Source organism: Schistosoma haematobium, chromosome 5, assembly GCF_000699445.3.
Source record: "Schistosoma haematobium chromosome 5, whole genome shotgun sequence".
NCBI lineage: Eukaryota > Metazoa > Platyhelminthes > Trematoda > Strigeidida > Schistosomatidae > Schistosoma > Schistosoma haematobium.
In genome coordinates, this window is record NC_067200.1 from 13,773,618 (window position 1) to 13,794,886 (window position 21,269).

At 33.1% G+C, this 21,269-nt stretch overlaps 1 protein-coding gene across 2 annotated transcripts in view; it reads left to right on the top strand.

Annotated features, from left to right (window-relative positions):
• The window catches only part of NETO2_2 (Neuropilin and tolloid-like protein 2), a 113,666-nt gene that overhangs the window by 62,526 nt on the left and 29,871 nt on the right, over nt 1-21,269 (top strand). The window contains exons 2-4 of one of the 2 annotated variants that reach the window (XM_051217543.1): nt 2,441-3,503; nt 11,007-11,270; nt 12,550-12,579. In XM_051217543.1, the coding sequence (XP_051064955.1) occupies nt 2,885-3,503; nt 11,007-11,270; nt 12,550-12,579 (913 nt within the window). In that variant the 5' untranslated portion in view covers nt 2,441-2,884. Of the gene's footprint in view, nt 1-2,440; nt 3,504-11,006; nt 11,271-12,549; nt 12,580-21,269 lie in introns of those variants that run through there. The other variant, XM_051217542.1, reaches the window with a different exon arrangement.

A 21,269-nucleotide genomic window follows, 5' to 3' on the forward strand; every position in this document is an offset into this window, starting at 1 on the left:
TCGTTTGGGGAACCACCTAATTTTGCAATTTTATTTAGGAAATTTGAATTTCTTTGTTTTCGCGCCAAAGGTGCTTTTGTCACCTACATGTCGTATTTCCCACTGGGAAATATCTTAAATGCTATCGGTCCGTTGCGTCTTTTAGTATGCTGTTTGGTAACTCTCCCCAAGGACGGTTTCGCACTGTATATATACGTTTTGAATTGTTTGTTGTTATCGCTCGTTTCTGGCTGTTTTGCAGAATATACTTCCCATTCCAAGCTTGAACTTCTCCCTCTAGTTAGCTGGGCTGGGACGCATCAATAGTTAGCTTATTGGTCTTTGGTCACCGAGTCTTGTTCTCGATCGCCGACTAAGTGAACTCGTGGTAGTAAAATTTGTTCTGAACTTTTTATATTTTTCTTATTGAATTACAACTCAATAACTTTTGGGGTCTGGGAATCGATTAGAAAGTTGTCGTCTAAGCTTTCAAGTGTAATATTCACCGTCATCAAGTTATGGTAGCATGTTCTAGCACAGTAAAATTAGATAAGCTTCCATGTTTAGGTGAAATTTACTCTAAGAAATCGTGGTACAAGATCAAGTTTTATTCTTGCATAATTAGCCCTTTGAAATCCTAGTAGACGATTCGTAGATAGTTTTCAGTCTATTATTAACTAGAGGTCCATTGAAAACCAATAAAGCAGTAGACAATTATTTTATCCTTAAACAGTAAGTCCCTACACGTTTAAATATGACAGTGGACCGAAGGTATCATGTTTCCCAAAAAAATGTCTAATGATTCCATGTTCGATTTTGCGTATAATCTTTCAGAGTTTGAAACTAAGGCAGCAACAGGCATCCAAATGCTTTCTGCATTTTGCTGGTCTCTAAAATGATAACAAAATTGGCAATATAATCTTGTTTCAGTTTATGAGGTTAGGTATGCAAACGGTAATAATTTCATGTAATTTATCGAAAAATAAGTATGTGTAATGTATTCATACAAGAAATCATCTCTGGACATATATTGCTAAGTAAGACAGTATTTAAGAAGCTTTTAACCAATTTAAAAAAAGGTCTTGAAAAATTTGTTGTTTGGTGTCATCCACTTGTTATGACAATCAAAGATAATGTTCATAGTATATATATAAACTTTCTAAACTTCTTAAATACCCATTATCATGTCAACCTTGTAGAATCTGTTAGATTACAGATAGTTGTCAATGTTTTAGGGAATAAGTAATGTAAAAGGTAAAGGTCAAATTACTGATGTGACACTAATACTGTGAGTTAATTTTAAATTCGATTTTTATTCATTAATTTGAATGATCGTTAATAAATCAAGATTTATCATTATGTCACAAACAAACCTATCATTATCAAAGATGAATGGTAGCTAGCAGTCAAATCAAGGAGGCGCGCTTCGTCTTATCTTGAACTCGTCAGCTAGATGTACCTGTATGCCACAATTAATGTTCACTCCAAGACTCGAGCCTATTACTGTTAGCTTCGAACGCCATCGCTTTATTTACTTATCAACTGAGTCCTGATAGACGCTTGCTTATGTAATGTGATGAAGTTTAAATTCACTTGGTATTATTTGTTTGTATCTTCTCAATGTTATTCAGGACTGCAATTGGTCAATCTTCGCTTATATCATTATTTCGACTGTTAAGTTTACTTCGTATTTACAGAAAAATTCGTTAATCTGTTATGCTTGTAGAATTGATTGTATCTCATATCGCTGTCTAGTAAAATAATACTTAAATCAGAAGTTTTGTGGAGATTTGAATGATTACAATAGTTGAAATCATGAATCAATCGAAGCTAGACCACCATGGAAAACCTGGAAGCACTAGACGGCTATTTCGTCGTATTATGGTACTCTTCACCAGTGCGCATCCACGATCCCACCCTTCCTGAGATTCGATCCCAAGACCTATCAGTCTCGCGCGCGAGCGCCTAACCATTAGACCACAGAGCCTGCCAGCATCCAACGGTGTTAATGTCTAACTTCAACCAATCCACGAAATTGCGCCATCGTACACTATTGTCTTCAGTGAGCTAATATCTCACAACAAACCTGGTTGAACTTCACTAGTCACGGCTTCTCACCGGAACTCCAAATAAACGCCTCTTGAAGTCAATCACTAGTGAACAGATGATTGTCATCAGAAGTTATGTAAAGATTTTAGTAATTTTAATAGTTAAAATCATGAGTCCATTGAAGCTAGATCACCATAAATACCTAGAAACAATGGACGACCGTTTCATCTTAGTACGGGACTCCTTGTCAATGCGTATCCACAATCCTTCTCTCAAGATTCAAATCTACAACCTATCAATCTTGTATGCAAGCTCTTAACCTCTTAATCACTAACTCAACATTCAATAGTATTTATGTTCAATTTATAATTTAATTAAATAATTAACTTTCTTCTCATATTATTCTTATTAGATTATCCATCATTCATAAACTGTGATATAAACCAATGAAGTTAAAAATTATCAAATTATTCTATTATCATTATCAATATTTATCTTATATTATTCAAATTATCATTCAATATGAGAAATATTTCAATTATTCAATAATCAATTTATTGATTCAATTCATCATCATTATTCATTGGATTCATTTCATTCAATTAATCATTATTATTATTATTATTTATTCATATTTCACATTCAATTATCAAATTGAACAATATAATATACTTGAAATAATTTCAGATAGATTTATATTATTCATTATTCATTTGTATAATAATAAGGGTTTACAATCCATCACAACCACCACTACTACTGCTATAATTATAAGTAGTATCATTATTAGTAGTAGTATTATTACTAGGAATAGTAGTCCTATTATTTTCTATCATCATTCTTGTATAAAACCATTATGTTTATTAAAATTATGTTCATAGAATGGTTATGGTGGAGATGGTATCATTATAAATATTGGAAATCAATTATTCTAATCAATTTTAAATGGATTATTTATATGGATTTATTGATTTTATTATTGAATTTAAATAAAATTGAATCCAATCTTATTATTATGAAATCAAATATGTCTTTCAATAATAACATATCGATTAATTTATATCATAATAATAATCATAATATAAAAAATCAATACATTAATGATCATCATCATGATCCTTATAATATATCAAATAATCAAATAATTCATAAAATTGAACGTCGAAGTCATTCAAAACAATCAGAACAACAACAACAACCATATCAGCAACAACAACAACACCAACAACCAATTACAAATTATTATGAACCTGAAGAAATTTTATCACCAGATTATACATTACCATATCAAGATATAAAATGTATGGAATTTATTCAATCTACTGAAATTAAATATATAAAAGATTCATCATCCATGTTAAATGGATTTTTTGGTATGTCTAATTTACCAAAACGTACAATTGAATATAGTTTTCAAACACCAAATTATCCAGCACCATATCCATTAAATATTGAATGTATTAAAGTGATTGCTGGTAAGTTTATAAATGAATGAATTAATAGATTTATTATCAGAAGGGGTTTGTGGAGATTTTTAGAAATTTCACAGATTGAAATCATAAGTCAATTGAAGCTAGACCACCATGGAAAACCTGGAAGCACTGGACGGCCGTTTCGTCCTAGTATAGGACTCCTCAGCAGTGCGCATCCACGATCCCGCATCCCGCGGTATTCGAACCCAGGACCTATCAGTCTCGCACTAGGCACTTAACCAACTAGACCACTGATCCGACATCCACTGGTGTTAATGTATAACTTCAACCAATCCACGAAATTGCGCTACCGTATACCATTGTCTTCAGTGAGTTGATATCTTACAACAGACCTGGTCGAACTCCACTGATAACGGCTTCTCACTAGAACTTCAGGAGTATCTCTTGATTATTTATTATTTTTTTTATTACAACAAAAAACAGATGAATTTTAACAGTTGAATTCATGAGTCAGTGTAAGTTAAACTTTAATGAACCTTGATTTAGACATTAATTAGATGGGATGATGATCATGACATGACTCATCACTTTAGTGACCTAGGGATCTGACTCCAGTGAGATCGTTTTTTATTACTATTGAGAAATATATATCGTCAAACCTCGTATATAATCATCGACTTAGATCGCGTTAGTGAATAACGGAATTACATAAGTCAAATATGAGAATGGATTTTTGAATGTATATATTCTGTACACTCACTGATCCGGATAGGAAATCAGAGGGATGAAGCGAATAGAAGGGAGCGGAACAAAATGATGCACAGTGGAGAAGGAATGTGAGTCAACTCCATTTAGTCAAGCGTTAATCAATATTTTTAGTCACACAAAAATAAGCTATAGACATGTGAGAAGGAGGATAAGAAGGGTACACACATATGCGTTCATGTAAAAACAGTGAAGATTGATAAACAAATAATTAATAGGGTGAAAATGTGACTCAAGTAGAATGAATGGATTAACCTGTCCGAAAGCTAGAATAAGTTATATGGGCTTAATGTGTCAAGCGACACTACAAGGCCACCGTCGAAAACCTAGAAACACTGAACGGCCATTTTGTCTTAGTATGGGACTCCATGACTGTGGAGACAGTTATGCACATCATAAAATGCATGAAGGATTTCGAAAGATCACGAATCGATTAAAAATAGACATTAACTTTGGTGACGCGTGTGACTGAAGGTCCTAGATTCTAGTTGTTTGTGCGTACTGTTGAGAAGTTCCATAATAAGATATAATGACTGCCTAGTGTTTTCAGGTTTTCGTTTATGGTCTAGCTAAGATATGATCATGATTCAAACTGGAAAATCTCATATTTGTTAAAGTTGAAACATTTGTTAACCTTATTTATTATGAAGTCGAACATGTCAAATTTGTTAACTTGAGAATAAAAACAAAATAAAAATTGAAATTAAGATGTTATCATGAAAAGGTGATGTTTTTTATGTAAGAACCGGTTCTTCTTTTCATTAATTATCATTATGGTTATTATTTTCATCGTGAAGATGATATGTTAAACGTTAAAGCTAAAGATTCAGGTCTTTACCTTGGGCTGTGATCATGGATAAGCACTAATGTAATGTCTTAAATACATACAAAATAAATTTGGTGATTTGCCATGATTTACATGAATGTCTGTTCAGTTAATGTCTATCCAATCAATTAATCACCGATTAGTGATTGATCAAACAACTATCTAATCCTTTTTATTACTGATCAAATTCTATCGATCAAGTCGTAAAGTGATCAAAAATCTAAACAACCTATACATTATATTCAAACATTAACTGACTGTTTAAAGCTTTAGTCCCTCGCAGTGCAATAGCTCGGCATCTACTTGACACCGGGCATACCGTCGATATTATGCGCGCGTTTAAAATTATCAATAGACAAAGAACTACTACCACTCTCCGCTTTGCTGAAGCCATTGCAATTAAGAAACTGAAACCGGACTTATGCATCCAAAAAGAGACTCTAATAAACTTATCACTGCCCTGGTAATCTTTTTGTTTCTGTTTGTTTTGTGTTTTGGTTATTTTATTCATTTACTTATTCTAAGATAATTTATACCCCCCCCTATTACCTAATTCTTAAAATAAATTTTATTCACACATTTCCGTCACCTGATCCTCTTAAATCATCTTAACTTTCCAAACCCTATTTAATTATTATTACGTAATCTACCTTATGTGTTATTTAATTCCATTAATCTCTACAATTATCACACAATTTATGAACTTCACTATATTATTACACCACCCACCCTGGATTAACCCCCCTCTTTTGACCTCTGACCTGTTTCTAGCATATATATATAGTTATTATTGTAATCAAGTTATTTATACTCATTTATGTCAATTGTTTCACACTATCTCCATGTAAAAAATTCTATCACAATTTTGGTTTGTAAGCAGCTGACGAGAAACCTCGAAATAATATGAATTCATACTATTCTGCATCAATGTTTGTTCTTGCTCTATTTAAATTCATAAAGGGAACCAATTGCATAAAATTTTCTTATAAGAATTTCATCTTTTATCATTTAACTTTACAATCTGAAATCTTACCACAGAACTATTCAATCAACAATTGATCTCTTCAATACATATAATAAAATCAACTTCATTTATCACAACTTTCTTCTTGAAAAAACTTATTGTTTCAAACAAACAAAAAAAAGCTTCTTTAAGCAAAGACAGATAGTGGCTAGCAATGGAATCCAGTCTGATACGCGTTTCATCCTGTTTGACACTCGTCAACTGAATGTAACTGCATCCCACAGTTGATGTTCACTTTGGAAGTCCAATCCAGTACCGTTCACTACGTCTTTGCTAAAAACAAAAGCTTGTGACTTAAGACTATATCGATGCAATTCGCACAAGATGTGTACATATACGAACATGAGACTGATCGATTGTAATCTTAAATAACAATGGTTAGATACTAGTAAAATAACATCAAGTGAATTAAAGAATAAAGGAGCTTGTTTTTGTTTTTCATTGAATCATTTAACCAATTCATAGCATGAGTAGTATATAAATAAAATGAGATTTTATTTATTTATTTAATTATAATTTATATTCTTTTCTCTTACTAAAATAAAACCATAACAAAGACAATAACACCAAAAATAAAGAGAGAGAGAGAGAAAGAGAGAGAAAAATGAGAATAGAACTAAAGAATGAAATAGAATATTAAGAAAAAAAACAAAAAGAAAAGAAAAGAGAATAGAAACCAGTTTCATTTTTCCATATTTTCATTAAACTTCACCAATCTTCTATATACATACATATATATATATATATTTCATTATGTGTTCTTCTACTATTTTAGAAGTACTTATTCATTGACTTACATAGACATGCATACAATGTCGCCTTTGTCGATTGCCAACATTCTTTCCTTTCCTTATTTTTTTTGCTTTTTTTGTTTTGTTGCTGTGATAATATAATCAATCAATCGATTATAAATTGTTTATTATTATTATTATTACGGTTATTAATATTGTTTTTCGACAGGCAATTTGTTAGAAGAGGGAACAGGGAATCGGTTCAATGAATTTAAATTAATTTTATTTTTTGAAAAACAAAAGGAAAATTACTTTGAACATAGAAACGGAAAAGAAAATATTCATGGATACATTCTGTGTATGAAGATAAATGATGAAATCATTTAATTGAATAAAAGATTTTCTAGAAATAAGATTTAGTATTTAGTATTAGTGTCGAAGTCTTCTTCTTCTTCTTCTTCTACTTCTTGAACTAGAATTCGGAACGTTTAATGAAATTTAATGTGTTCGAATCGAATTTAGTTAGATGATATGTGCCAACTGTGAAATATATATATATATATATATATATATATATATATATATATATATATATGCAAGTGTCTGTCTCTCTAAACATATATATGTATGTATCTATGGTTGGTTGCGATGAAGTAAGAGTGTTTGCGTGTACAATTATTGAAGATAAATTTTTTTACTTGAATGATGACTGTTTTAAATTTCTATATGATGGTTGATACTATCCGTTATGTTCTTCGTGTTTAAGTTTGTATTTTATTCATTATTTTTGGACATGTGTATAAAAGACAACTACATATAATTCTAGGTTTAAATAAAATCTTTGATTGAGATTATGAACCGATTGGTGTTAGACCACCTTTGGAAACCTGGAAGTACTGGACGGACGTTTCGTCCTATTGTGGAACTCCTCAGCCGTACGCATCCACGATCTCGCTAGCGGGATTCGAACCCAGGGCCTTCGGTCTCGCGTGCGAACACTTAACCTACTGGACCATTGAGCCGGCATCCAATGGTGATAATGTCTAACATCTTTGATAAAAGTTATATTTGAGTTTGTGGCCCTATTCCACTACATGAGTTTTAAAAGAAAAGGAATAAAAGTAACTAGTTATAACACATGAGCTAAGCAATGAAAATCGGGTGGATGGTCTTGACCATTTTAAACGACGCAAAAAATACTTTGTTTATTGTCTGGATTAATTTTTTTTAAGAAAAATGAAAGAAGTGAGTTTCACTACTGATTTACATGATGAGTAGTAGTAGATTTGCTCATCAAGATTTATGATTATTATGTTCTAATTAATGACCATTCTAAATTGATCATTGAAAGTGAACAATGCTTTGTACGAATTGTCTTTTTAAGAAATACAGATATACAACCGTATAGTTCCTTCTACTTATTCGGTTTTCAATGACCAATTCTTGATCTATTCATAGGTTTTTCATAGAACAAATTAACATATTATCGCTTAACTTGGGAAAGGGAAGAAACAAAGTTATTGAAATGAAATTCCTGTTCGAAGAAGGAGATGAAGTTAGAAAAAAAAGATATTATAAGAGCGAAAAGAGTTGGACAGTTTTAACAAAAATCAACAGAGGCTAGTCATTGTTGGAAAACTTGTTAAGATATAGTTTCTGTTCAGTATATACAATCCAAATAGTTCTAAGACAGGAATTCTATGCAATATTAATTATTTTGTGTCCAGAATTCGATTGTCATCATTATTAATAATTAAATATAAATATACTTAATGATATATTACTCTTGTATGCAAACATAACATGATGATGATGTCAAATTGAATGTGTGTCGAAACCTATTACGTTTATATGAGAAAGTTTCAGTATCACTGAAATAATGGTTTCAAAGTTATTTTGACGATAAAAAGTTCTATATTTTTTGACTATTTTGATTCAACTACTTATAAGTAATAAATTGATTTCTATTCTTCAACTGAAAAATTATCTATCATAAGTTAACAATTAAAGGAATATTAAGGTGCAGTGATTTCGATGGAGTTTCATCGTCTAAAGGAGGTAGCACAAAAGTCAGGTAGAATTGAAGTATTCGAACTCACCCATGTTTCGGTAACAACGGAAAGATTAAAAAACATTCAGCTCAGGGAACGAAACTCCATCAAAATCATTCGTCTCAGCAATAAATCTTCTTCACTGTCTATAATGAATTGGATCTTTTTAAATGAGTGGTTGTCAGGAAATTAATGTTTTAACTGGAATCCTTCCGTATGGTAAATTTTGCAGTACACTAGTAAGAATGAGTACCATTACGAAATAAAAGCTTACATCATGTAGATAAATACTGAGAATTGTAATGCAAATAACTAACGTTTTCTTCCAGTATAGAATATTGCGTCCTACTGCTCATTTTAGTAGCAATTGCACTACCTCACCTACTCATGCAGAGTAAGAATGCATGTGAAGATTTCATACTAAAGTCCATGTGAGTTGGGACCCGTCAGTAAAGTATTTTGGGAATTATGAGTGAAATGATGCGTCTTAGTAGATTCAAACTCTCGTTAACAAACTCTACAGTTTACAATGATTGAGGTTAACCATTCAGAAAGCGACATTTCAGTTCTGCAAGAAGTTAGTTGATGCTCAAATCACCCAGAGGTCATGTCCTCTAATATGAAGTCATCAATATGATTATGAATACCTCATAGACTATTATTGTCTGGTATAACAAAACACTGATCTATGAATTGTGACTGTGTTCCTTCAAAAATATAACATATATATATTTTTACAAAATAATATTTCATTTGTGTTCTGAAGTTAATCAAGTTTATAAGATGATACTAAGAATAAATGATGGAAGCTAACACGAAATAAGTCGGATAGTAGTAGTGAAGTGAACGAGAACAGAAGTGGGGACAACCGAATGTATTACAGTGAAATGTTACAGAATCATTTAGTAAAATTTGAGGACCATATAGTAAACATTTCATCAACATAATGTCAATCAGTTGTCTCAGACTTCATTGTTCCTTCGTTTCCATAACAATCACTCTCTGTTCTCGTTCTCTTTTCTTCTATCTTCTTAAACTTTCGTTTGATGATACATACTACTTATATCTGTCAACATCAGTAGCACAAACCACAGTACCACTAACCTGTTTGAAAAAATATAACACTCATCTGATCATGTACAAAAAAAACATTAAAGAAGTCTACTGTCGTATTTTCAGCGGTAAAACAACTCAGTAGAATAACTATGGATAATAAAAAATAACATTCAGAAAGCGTAAGAGTTACTTAAGGATTTAAACGTGTACTAGCTAATGAGCATAGATCGTGTTAAAAGGTTGACACAACCAGATCTGCATGTTGTTGAACAATCTTGTAAAACTGGATAAACATCACGTGATAGGCAAATCATCCAGCTCAAAAGAACACAGTTTTATTAGATTGATCCTCCTAAGGCATAAATTTTCTCCATCAAATTATGAAGAGATGACAGTTGGGAGTAAAAATACTTGTTTGTGAGTGTTATTTAATCATAAATGTGTCTGAATTTCAAATTTACTGATGTTAGATAAATAATAAGGCTTTGAGTATTATCACGTTTATGGGTTATATCTGTACATTGATGAGAAGTAACAAAACTAGACAAAATAACCACTAGTGTTGTCAGTCGTTTTTATCAGAAACTTCTGACAATTCCTAGAACATGTCTCCAAAAGCCAGGAAAATGCTAAAACTACTTTAATCAATCAATGTTTTGCAGAGACTTCCAAATGAACTGTAGAAAACAATCGAAAATGTTTTCACTATTCTGACTAAAGAATTACAGATTCTACTGTTCATTCTGGAGCTTCCTTCAGAAGCTTCTCACGTCTTTAGATCGTACATTATTCTCTAAATATCCTTGTTCCTCATGCATAAATTTTACTTAAGAGTAGATCTTTTTCTACTTTACACCTTTTGTATTACATTTAGCGATCAATTGTAGAAGACTCTTGAGGACTAGAAAGCGGTTAGGAAGTCAGTATCAAGTATTTTAAATGTGAAGCATATAAGCTTTTCAGTTCTTACTAATCTATAATGAAATTATTAATATTTTTATTTGACGTATTATGTAATTCACATTAGTATGCTTTGTTATAACTCATGTGAATAAAAATCTTCTTCCCCCCATTTTGTTTTTATACACATAGCACCTACTGATCAACATCGTATTGTGTTACATTTTCGTGGAACATTTGAATTAGAACCGGAATCACATTGTACAACAGATTTTTTAGAAATAAGAGATGGTGCTTTTGGATTTACTACATTACTGGGAAGATTTTGTTCAAAACAAGTGCCTGATTTAGGCACTGGACTCATATCAACTGGTCAGTATATGTGGTTAAGATTTCATAGTGATTCAACTATTGCTCATAGAGGATTTCAAGCAGTTTATCGGTTTATTCAAACAGGTAAATCACATTGATAGGTATATTTTTAATAAAATGATTTTGTAAAGATTAGTTTATTATATATGTAGTATTTGTCATAGACCTATTTCAGTTCGAACATCATTGAATACTCAAAAAACATTGAACAGATATTTCGGCCTAGTATAGGAACTCGTAAGGATACCTTATGTTCTTGGGTTTGGTCTTTAATGTTCACGCACTTCTAAGAAGTTCTATAATGCAAAGAAATGGTTGTTGATTTTTTGCTGGTTCTAATAGACACATTAACTGAAATCAATCTATAATGACATGTATTATATTAGTTTTCTGTTCGAATCAGTCGTTATTGTAAGTGAAAGATGCTTCTTCAAGATAATTCTTGAAATCTCAGGACCATTGAATAGTTTAAGATTACTTAGAAATATCCATTAACGACTTTGTTAGAGAGTGAATTCGATATTCTCAGTCTCATGAGTAGTGAGTTAACCATAGACCACCAAGTCGAAATCAAATAGTGAGCATTTCTTTCTAAATTAGTTCATGGTATTGCGCATTCATCTTTCTTTCATAACGGTGATGCCTATTTCGCTACTAGAACTAAGAGAAAAAGTTAGAAAACCTTCAAAGTTCTGTTATATTCATTTACCTACTGAGCTATAAAACCTAAACAAATACCTAAGTTTAGGCTTATTTAATCACTGAATAAATGAATATCTTATCGGTTAAATGTAAAACCTTTTACATATTGAAAAGTGACGACTGCTAGTGGATCCATTCCATAAATACACTATTTATTCATCTATGTAACCCTCGGAACAAATTCTTTTCGAAAGAGCTTAACATTGCTTCTCACACCATTCACTTTTTTGAAATAATCTTAGTTATAGGAAAACTTACCGATTACTTCTAAATTATAAGAGTTCTACACATTCATAGTTGATAAAGCTTAATGAATAAACATTATTTAGATATTCGTTAACACTACTGAACAAAAACTGATCCTGAATAATCATATGATGCGAACATACATACATATATACATAAAGGCATATAAACATGCATTGAATAAACCTCTTCACAGAAGTGGCCATATTGTAACTTAGTAGATGAAACTCGATAAACTTTAAGAACTTATATAACATGATATTAGTTGTCATTCAGTGAATGATTTATGTTAACATTATAGTCTTGCAGCTCAATGTTAGCATCTCTATGACAATGTGTGATATGGTTGAAATGTCACAAGATTATATATATATATATTACGAAACATATTTATCCCCTCATGTTTCATTTTTAGGTTCACACAAGCCAACGGATAGTGTTTCACGTGAGTCAATCTTTGTCTATAAAAAGTTATTTAAAGCTTTTTACTTATGCCTGTTACTTCTTGTGGAGGAGCATAGGCCCCCCACAAGCACTCTCCATCCAACCCTATCCTGAGCAATTCTTTCCAGCTCTTTTCAGTTGCTATTCATCCTTTTCATATCTCCTTCTATTTCCCGACGTAATGTGTTCTTTGGTCTTTCTCTTTTCCGTTTTCCCTTAAGATTCCAAGTTAGGACTTGTTTCTTGATGTATTTTGATGATTTCTGTACTTTATGTCCTATCCACTTCCATAGACGTTTCCTAATTTCCTCTTCAGCTGGAAGTTGATTTGTTTTCTGCCGCAGAAGACTGTAGCTGATGGTATCCGTCCAATGAATGTAGAATATCTTGAGTAGACAACTATTTATAAATACTTGCACCTTCTTGATGAAGGTACAATATCATACTGATCCATTTTCTAGATTGACTTTTACTATTTCAGTTATGTCATAACAATTTATGAGACTAAACATTTATTCACTGATAACGTGTACTATATATAATTACCATTCAATATAAAATTATCACGTTAAATTAATAAATGATAGAAGTACATGGGATTCTCATTAAAATTCAGAGGAAAAATAAAGAAGTGAGCAACATATTAACCATCATTAGACACAGTTACTAATTATGCAATACATTTGATGATATGAAAATGATGATTGTATGTTCTTGTGAAATTTCTTTTTTAATTTCATACTTCACATAACGATATAATCTTAATTAGATAAGACTCATTGAACAACTATTTTATTCTAGTATGATCTAAGTACATTTAATTACTTTGTAAAGAGACTTGAAAGCTTTGAGTTCAATATCCAATAAGATCTTAAACAGGTATTGTTATGACTGTGTGACTGCTGATTAGACGGCAGCGTATTATCGATCGGACCCCTGTCCAGCCCAGCCAGTTTAGTCCAGAACACCAGCCTCAGCCTCTGAGATATGAATCATTGTATTTCAAACATACTGAGTTTATATACCAAACAAACCGACCACAACGTACCAATAAAATATGAAACAACATTTGTACAAGAATTAGCCAGAGGTGGCTGTGAATGAGGGAGGTAGCAATTAACAGACAGGGAATAATTCATGAATGGTAAATCGTATAATTATAGTGTATGGGTCAAATCAAAGCTTATAATAAGAGCGACATGAATATGAACAGTTTACTTCCATAACAATTATACAATAAAAATATACTCATAATATTGGTCCATAAATGGATCCCAAAAATTACTATTCATTATTCTTATCGGGATACAACAGGTATTAAGTTGAAAAGTCTTTTGTTAGTGTAGAATGACTATACAATGCCTCATAGTTCCCAAAGATTAAATTAGTCTATTGTCGGGGTGATTTAGAAAGCTTCTCACAAAAGACAAGAAAGGATCAAGAAACACTAAGAAGCATTTTTTTCCAATCAGCGTTCACTAGAAGTTTAGCCAGAAACATCAAGAAAGTGAAAAGTCACATGTAGAGTTTCTGCTTGGCTGGTTACTATACTGCTACTATGTTGAGTAGTATTCCGAAATTTTCGGGAAACCCAAAGACATCTAAAATACTATAAAAACCCTATGTTTTCTCTACTAAAACAAATATTTGAAGTCAAGTGCTTCTCGCATATTTCACGCTTTTTCTCTCATGTTCAAATCGCTGTATAGTTCTAGCTTGTGAGGTTACAAGAATAGCTTAGGAACCGAATATAGCGTTCAATGAGCAAGACTTATCATCTATCATATAAGACCTAATAATATTTCATTTGAATAATATGAGGATTCTTTTCTTCCCTAAAAACGAATTCAATAAGTAACTTTCTAATCAATTACAGATTAGAAGTAAACGTTTTTAACAACATAAGAAACAAGAAACTGAATGAAAACTACACCCTATCCTTCTCTTCCATTCATTCATTCATTCATTCATTCATTCGTTTTTTCCCATCTTAAACAAACCAATGTTCATATTTCAATGTTGTTGATATATTTTTCAAAAAGAATCTTTTTCCAATGATATACATTTTCTATATAAAATATAGTGTCTTTACTCTATCGTTTCTATTATTACTACTATTATTATCACTATTATTATTATTATGCTTGTATATATTACTCACTACTGTTTTGACTAATAGTATACAAATATAAGTGTTTGTTTGTAAGATCAAATTAATTTAATATCTACTTACTATACTTATATAATAAGCTTATAGTAGTAGTGGTAATTATTTGGTAAATTTTTGAGTAGTATCTTTTTTCCTCTCTCTCTCTCTCTAACATAAATACACACACACACAGATACATATAGACATATAGCCACACACATATAGGTATACCTATTCATGCACATACATATAGTCGATCTTCATAGATAAGATGTTCTATGTATATATATATATATATATATATATATATATATATGCACATGTAGCTGTACACTGTATAACATTGAAGCGACACAAGAATACCGCCATCAGTGATAACAGTTGAAATGCTAATATAATAATTATAATATTAATTGTAATAATATTATGATTTATTAAGGAGAAAAAAGATAACAAGTAGGCGTAACGAAGGCTCTTGTTTAATTGGAATTAATTTAGGTCACGCATATCAGTACTATTACTACTACTACTACTACTACTACTACTACTACTACTACTACTACTACTACTACTACTACTACTACTACTACTACTACTACTACTACTACTACTACTACTACTACTACTACTACTACTACTACTACTACTACTGCTGCTGCTGCTGCTGCTGCTGCTGCTGCTGCTGCTGCTGCTGCTGCTGCTGCTGCTGCTGCTGCTGCTGCTGCTGCTGCTGCTGCTGCTGCTGCTGCTGCTGCTGCTGCTGCTGCTGCTGCTGCTGCTGCTGCTGCTGCTGCTGCTGCTGCTGCTGCTGCTGCTGCTGCTGCTGCTGCTGCTGCTGCTGCTGCTGCTGCTGCTGCTGCTGCTGCTGCTGCTGCTGCTGCTGCTGCTGCTGCTGCTGCTGCTGCTGCTGCTGCTGCTGCTGCTGCTGCTGCTGCTGCTGCTGCTGCTGCTGCTGCTGCTGCTGCTGCTGCTGCTGCTGCTGCTGCTGCTGCTGCTGCTGCTGCTGCTGCTGCTGCTGCTGCTGCTGCTGCTGCTGCTGCTGCTGCTGCTGCTGCTGCTGCTGCTGCTGCTGCTGCTGCTGCTGCTGCTGCTGCTGCTGCTGCTGCTGCTGCTGCTGCTGCTGCTGCTGCTGCTGCTGCTGCTGCTGCTGCTGCTGCTGCTGCTGCTGCTGCTGCTGCTGCTGCTGCTGCTGCTGCTGCTGCTGCTGCTGCTGCTGCTGCTGCTGCTGCTGCTGCTGCTGCTGCTGCTGCTGCTGCTGCTGCTGCTGCTGCTGCTGCTGCTGCTGCTGCTGCTGCTGCTGCTGCTGCTGCTGCTGCTGCTGCTGCTGCTGCTGCTGCTGCTGCTGCTGCTGCTGCTGCTGCTGCTGCTGCTGCTGCTGCTGCTGCTGCTGCTGCTGCTGCTGCTGCTGCTGCTGCTGCTGCTGCTGCTGCTGCTGCTGCTGCTGCTGCTGCTGCTGCTGCTGCTGCTGCTGCTGCTGCTGCTGCTACTGCTGCTGCTGCTGCTCTCTCTCTACTACTACTACTACTACTACTACTACTACTACTACTACTACTACTACTACTACTACTACTACTACTACTACTACTACTACTACTACTACTACTACTACTACTACTACTACTACTACTACTACTACTACTACTACTACTACTACTACAAACATTACTTACTAAACGGGGCTATTTGACACTAGTTCTATGCAAAAACTCGATTAAGAAAATGATTTGAAGCAAAAACAATTTGAGAAAAATAAAATTGTAATGTTTCTTATGATTTTGATTGTACAATAAATTAAATTTTTTAGAGCTTATGAAATAATATACTACTTTTATCACTGCTACAATTGTGGTGTGTACTACTGATATCGACAGATATAAGTAGTATGTATCACCACTCCAAAGTGAAATGCCTGGTAGAAGAAGGTTAAGACGATCGAAGGGAAGAGAGCGAGAACAGAGAGTGATGTATAGATATTCTTATTGTACAACTATTGAGTAACTATATTATTAGTATGTTCATATTCCTTTCATTATAAACTCTTAATTGACTAATTGGTTACTGTTATATGATTTACTATTCTCAAGTTCTTCTCAATCTATTAGTCACAGTTCCTCATAATCACTGTAACTTTTGTTTTGATCTTGTAAAGATATTTTTTTGTTTTTTTTATGGTGTGATGTAGTTTGATTTGTTTGTATATAAACCCAGTATGTTTGTAATATATGATTCATAAAGTGGAGGCTGATATTGGTATTCCTTATTGAACCGGCTGGGTTAAGAGAGAAGCAAATATCCCGGGGGCCTGATAAGAACCTAGAATTTACTCTGGACTGCTCGTACGGGTTTATGCGTCATTGATCTGGTCATATAAGTCGGTGTTCTAATTGGCGGTCGTATCACGTGATAATCAACAAGCTATATGAACATAACAAAAGCCAGTAGGAACCACTCAGAATATCATTAACAAGTAGTTTCTTTTGCATTCAGATCAATGATAAATTTGCCAGATAACATTATTTTATAGTGTAAATCACTTTATAGTTGTAAGTCTAGAGTTGTGGAAACTGTTGAATTACATTGAAAACATGCATCGATCAATGTTAGGCCATCATTGTAAACTTGGGAGTACTAGACGGCCGTTTCGTTCTAGTATGGTACACCTCAGTAGTGCGCATCCACGATCCCACCCTCGTGATTCAAAACCAGGACCTTTAATCTCTCACAAGGACGCTTAACCTCCAGATTACTTAGCTGGCAACCAATGGTGTTAATGTGGGATTATTTGAATTTATTTTATCAATTCCACCAGTAACCTAGGCAAATGAAAATATGACAATATTCAATTTGAAATAACACTTTCTATTTGAAGATTAAATCACTAAATATACACCTGTATTATATGTTATTCATATTAATGATAGTTATTTAAAAGAGGTAAATATAAATTGAGATAATATTTAAACAAAATAATTATTTTAATATTCAGTCATCACGTTACAAATGAATCATTAATTTGATTTTACATCAAAAGAGAAAAGAGAAACTTCACTTGTTACTTACTTACTTATTTAAGCCTGTTACTCGCAATGGAGCATAGGCCAGAGACCAGCATTCTCCAACCCCCTCTGTCCTGGGCTTTCATTTCTAGTTCTATCCAATTTTTGTTCATTCCTCTCATATCTGTCTGCATTTCTCGACGTAATGCGTTTTTTGGTCTTCCTCTTCTCCTTCTTTGGCCTTGAGGATTCCATGTGAGGACTTGTCTTATGACGCAGTTGGGTGCTATCCTCAATGTGTGTCCTATCCACTTCCAGCGCTTCTTCCTGATTTCTTCTTCCGCCGGGATCTGGTTTGTTCTCTCTCATAGTAGGTTGTTGCTGATAGTGTCTGACCAACGGATCTGAAGTATTTCGCGTAGACAGCTATTATTAAACACTTGTATCTTCTGTATGATGACTTTCGTAGTTCTCCAGGTTTCCGCTCCATACAGTAGAACTGTTTTTTACATTTGTATTGAAAATTCTGACCTTGGTGTTGGTTGACAGACAGTTGTTTTGAGTTCCAGATATTCTTTAGCTGTAAATATGCTGCTCATGTTTTGCCGATACATGTCTTCACATCTGCATCAGATCCACCATGTTCATCAATGATGCCGCTCAGATTTGTAAAGGTTTTTACATCTTCCAAATCTTCTCCGTCAAGTGTGATTCGGTTGTTGCATGCTGTGTTGTATCGGAGACTCTTGTTTTTCCTTTTGTGTATGTTTAGACATATTGCTGCTGAGGCTGCTGCTACATTGGTCGTCTTCTCCAGCATTTTTGTTGCGTGTGCATGTTATTTTTTTACTTAAACCTTCTCATTAGTGTTTAGGATTGCAATTGATCAGTCTCTTATTGGCATATGTGCATCCTATGCTGATTGCTTTAATATAGCCTTATGTCATCAGTATTATAAGCAAAGATGGATAGTTGGTAACAGTGGAATGCGTTTCGTCCTATTTGGGACTCGACAGCTGGATGCACATGCATCCTACAGTTAATATTCGCTCCGGAACTCGAACCTAATACCGTTCACTTCAAATATCGTCTCGTTATCCACTCAACTATTGAGTCCTCATAGCTTGTACAATATGGTCAAGTACAAATTCACTTGATATTGTTTACTTGAATCCTTCCATTGATGTTTAAGACTGTAATTGATCAGTCAATTATTGGCATATGTATATGATGTACGGATCGCTTCAATATTGTCTTAATTCTCAAGCATTCTAATCAATAAGTAAAGGAATTGAAAGTAAAATTACACGAATCTAATATTGTAATCTGATAGGATGTACATTTACAAATAAGAAAAAGAATTCAATGTAATTTTGAAAGTAATAAACATAAATATATTTTTTGATTTAATAATACTATAATTAAAATATCCATTTTTCTTTTTTCTTTTCTCTCTTCTTTTCTTTTTCTCTTTTTTCTTTTCTTTCCTTCTCTCTTTTTTCTTTTCTTTTCTAATTAAAAGAAAGAATAATTAAGTATAACTGTAAAACAGATTCAAGTTTTTTTTCTTTATTCAAAGGATGATTATCATTACGAAATAACATTGTAAAGTTTATTGTAAAGAATAAGCTTAAAATGACCATTTCATTTTGATATCACTTATTTCTTTTTTGTTAATCAATCAACATAATCAGAATGGAGTTTTTTTGTGTGAATATTATAGTAATTTTATTGATTGACTTCATGAGTCCATTGAAGCCAGACAACTATAGAAAATATGAAAGCATTGAATGGCTGTTTCATCCCAGTGTAGGACTCCTTCAACAGTACACATTCACGATAAATCCCCACACAAAAAATTTCTTAGATAAAGTGTTGAATTCTTCTTAAAACTTTTAATGAATCTATGAAGTTTATTGATTCTTTTAAAATTGTTTTTAGTTTTTTTTCAATATTACCATGTCATGTCAATATTCAGAATGAGAGTTGATTCACATTAAAAATTTCTTTCTTAATCTTTTTCATGGAATATATCCGGTGAGACTATAATTTATGGACGAGCCAATCAGAAGCGTTTGAGGGATTTCAAGGTCACAGCACCAACTTCAGAATTTAATGTTAACGTATGGTCGACTCACAGGGAATTTTGTACAAAACGTGATAATTGAGCGCCTATAACAAACAAAACGGCTAGACTATAATTTGTGGACGAACCAATTAGTTATAAGATAACAGATCTGGGATTTTGGTGCGAAGGTCTTCCATCCATTCGGCTAAATAGAGTTTCGGCATTATAGCTGATATCAGTTCATGATGATATAATTCCTAACTAAGGCAAATTATGACAATTAATGCGAACTTGATAATGAAAGCACCAGTGACACTTGTTGCAACCAGGTACTACAATATATACGAATGAATGGAGAGCGTACAGACTCCCACATAGACTTGGTTATGTTTATCGTGTCGTTATCCACAAGTGGCATTTTGTGTACTCAACAACCGGAGTGCACATAAACAATATTGAAGCTATGTGGTCGAGGCTGAAAGAGTTTTTGCGTATTTATCATGACTCCAGTGGCCGACTATTCTGTAGCCATATCGATGATTTCCTCTACTGCATGCATTACGATTTTAGAACCTCTGAGCCTCTTTCTAACCTTGATAAGTTTTTGAACTACGTATTAGAAGTGTATCCATTTTATTTCCTTGGTTTTGTATAATACATTTTTACTCTATACTTACCGTTTGTTGATTGACTAATATTTCTCAAGGTTCTTAAGATTCGTTCAAAGGTCGTCCATAATTTATAGTCTCGCCATATATCCTTTCTTGACCTGCTATTATTTCTTCAAAGATTTGATGAAGAGGAAACTATATATAAACTACTGTGATCGTCTTTTTTTGGAGTTTCTATGTAAATAGATTTGTGATAGATTGTATAAAAGTGTAAAAATACATAGACAGTAGAATTTATTGGAATAAAGTTGATAATCAATAAGAACTTTCGTCTAAATTTGATCGATTTGTTTCACAGTATTGAGGTACCGAGTTAATGTGAGACATTAAAAAGGAAGAATGTATTTGTAAAATCTCAGCGAAACTTTGGATTTACTTCAAATTCTTTCGCTGAGATTCTACAAATACATTCTTCCTCTTTAAAGTTGATAATCACTGTAACTTTGAATTTTTAACAAGTTGCTGAATCTACCAGTCAATAATTGTTCTATGAAAATCGAGAAATCATTTGGAAGTCAGTCAATAATGAGCACATATTATTAAAGTCATTGAAAATTTGAACCAATTTCTGCAAATGTTTTAATCAAAGTACATAATTATGTTTACTTTGAAAATGATGTACTGAACTTCCATGAAGAAGATCTAATAACTCACTGAATGTAAATTATCGTATTCTGGTAAAGAAGTTTGAAAGACAGCAAATGATGGAAATCAATATTCAAATAATTTTTTCATTATGTATTTATTTTATGTGTATTGAATTTATCTGATCTAAGTTAGTTCAAGTTGTAACTGTTCAATATAAAC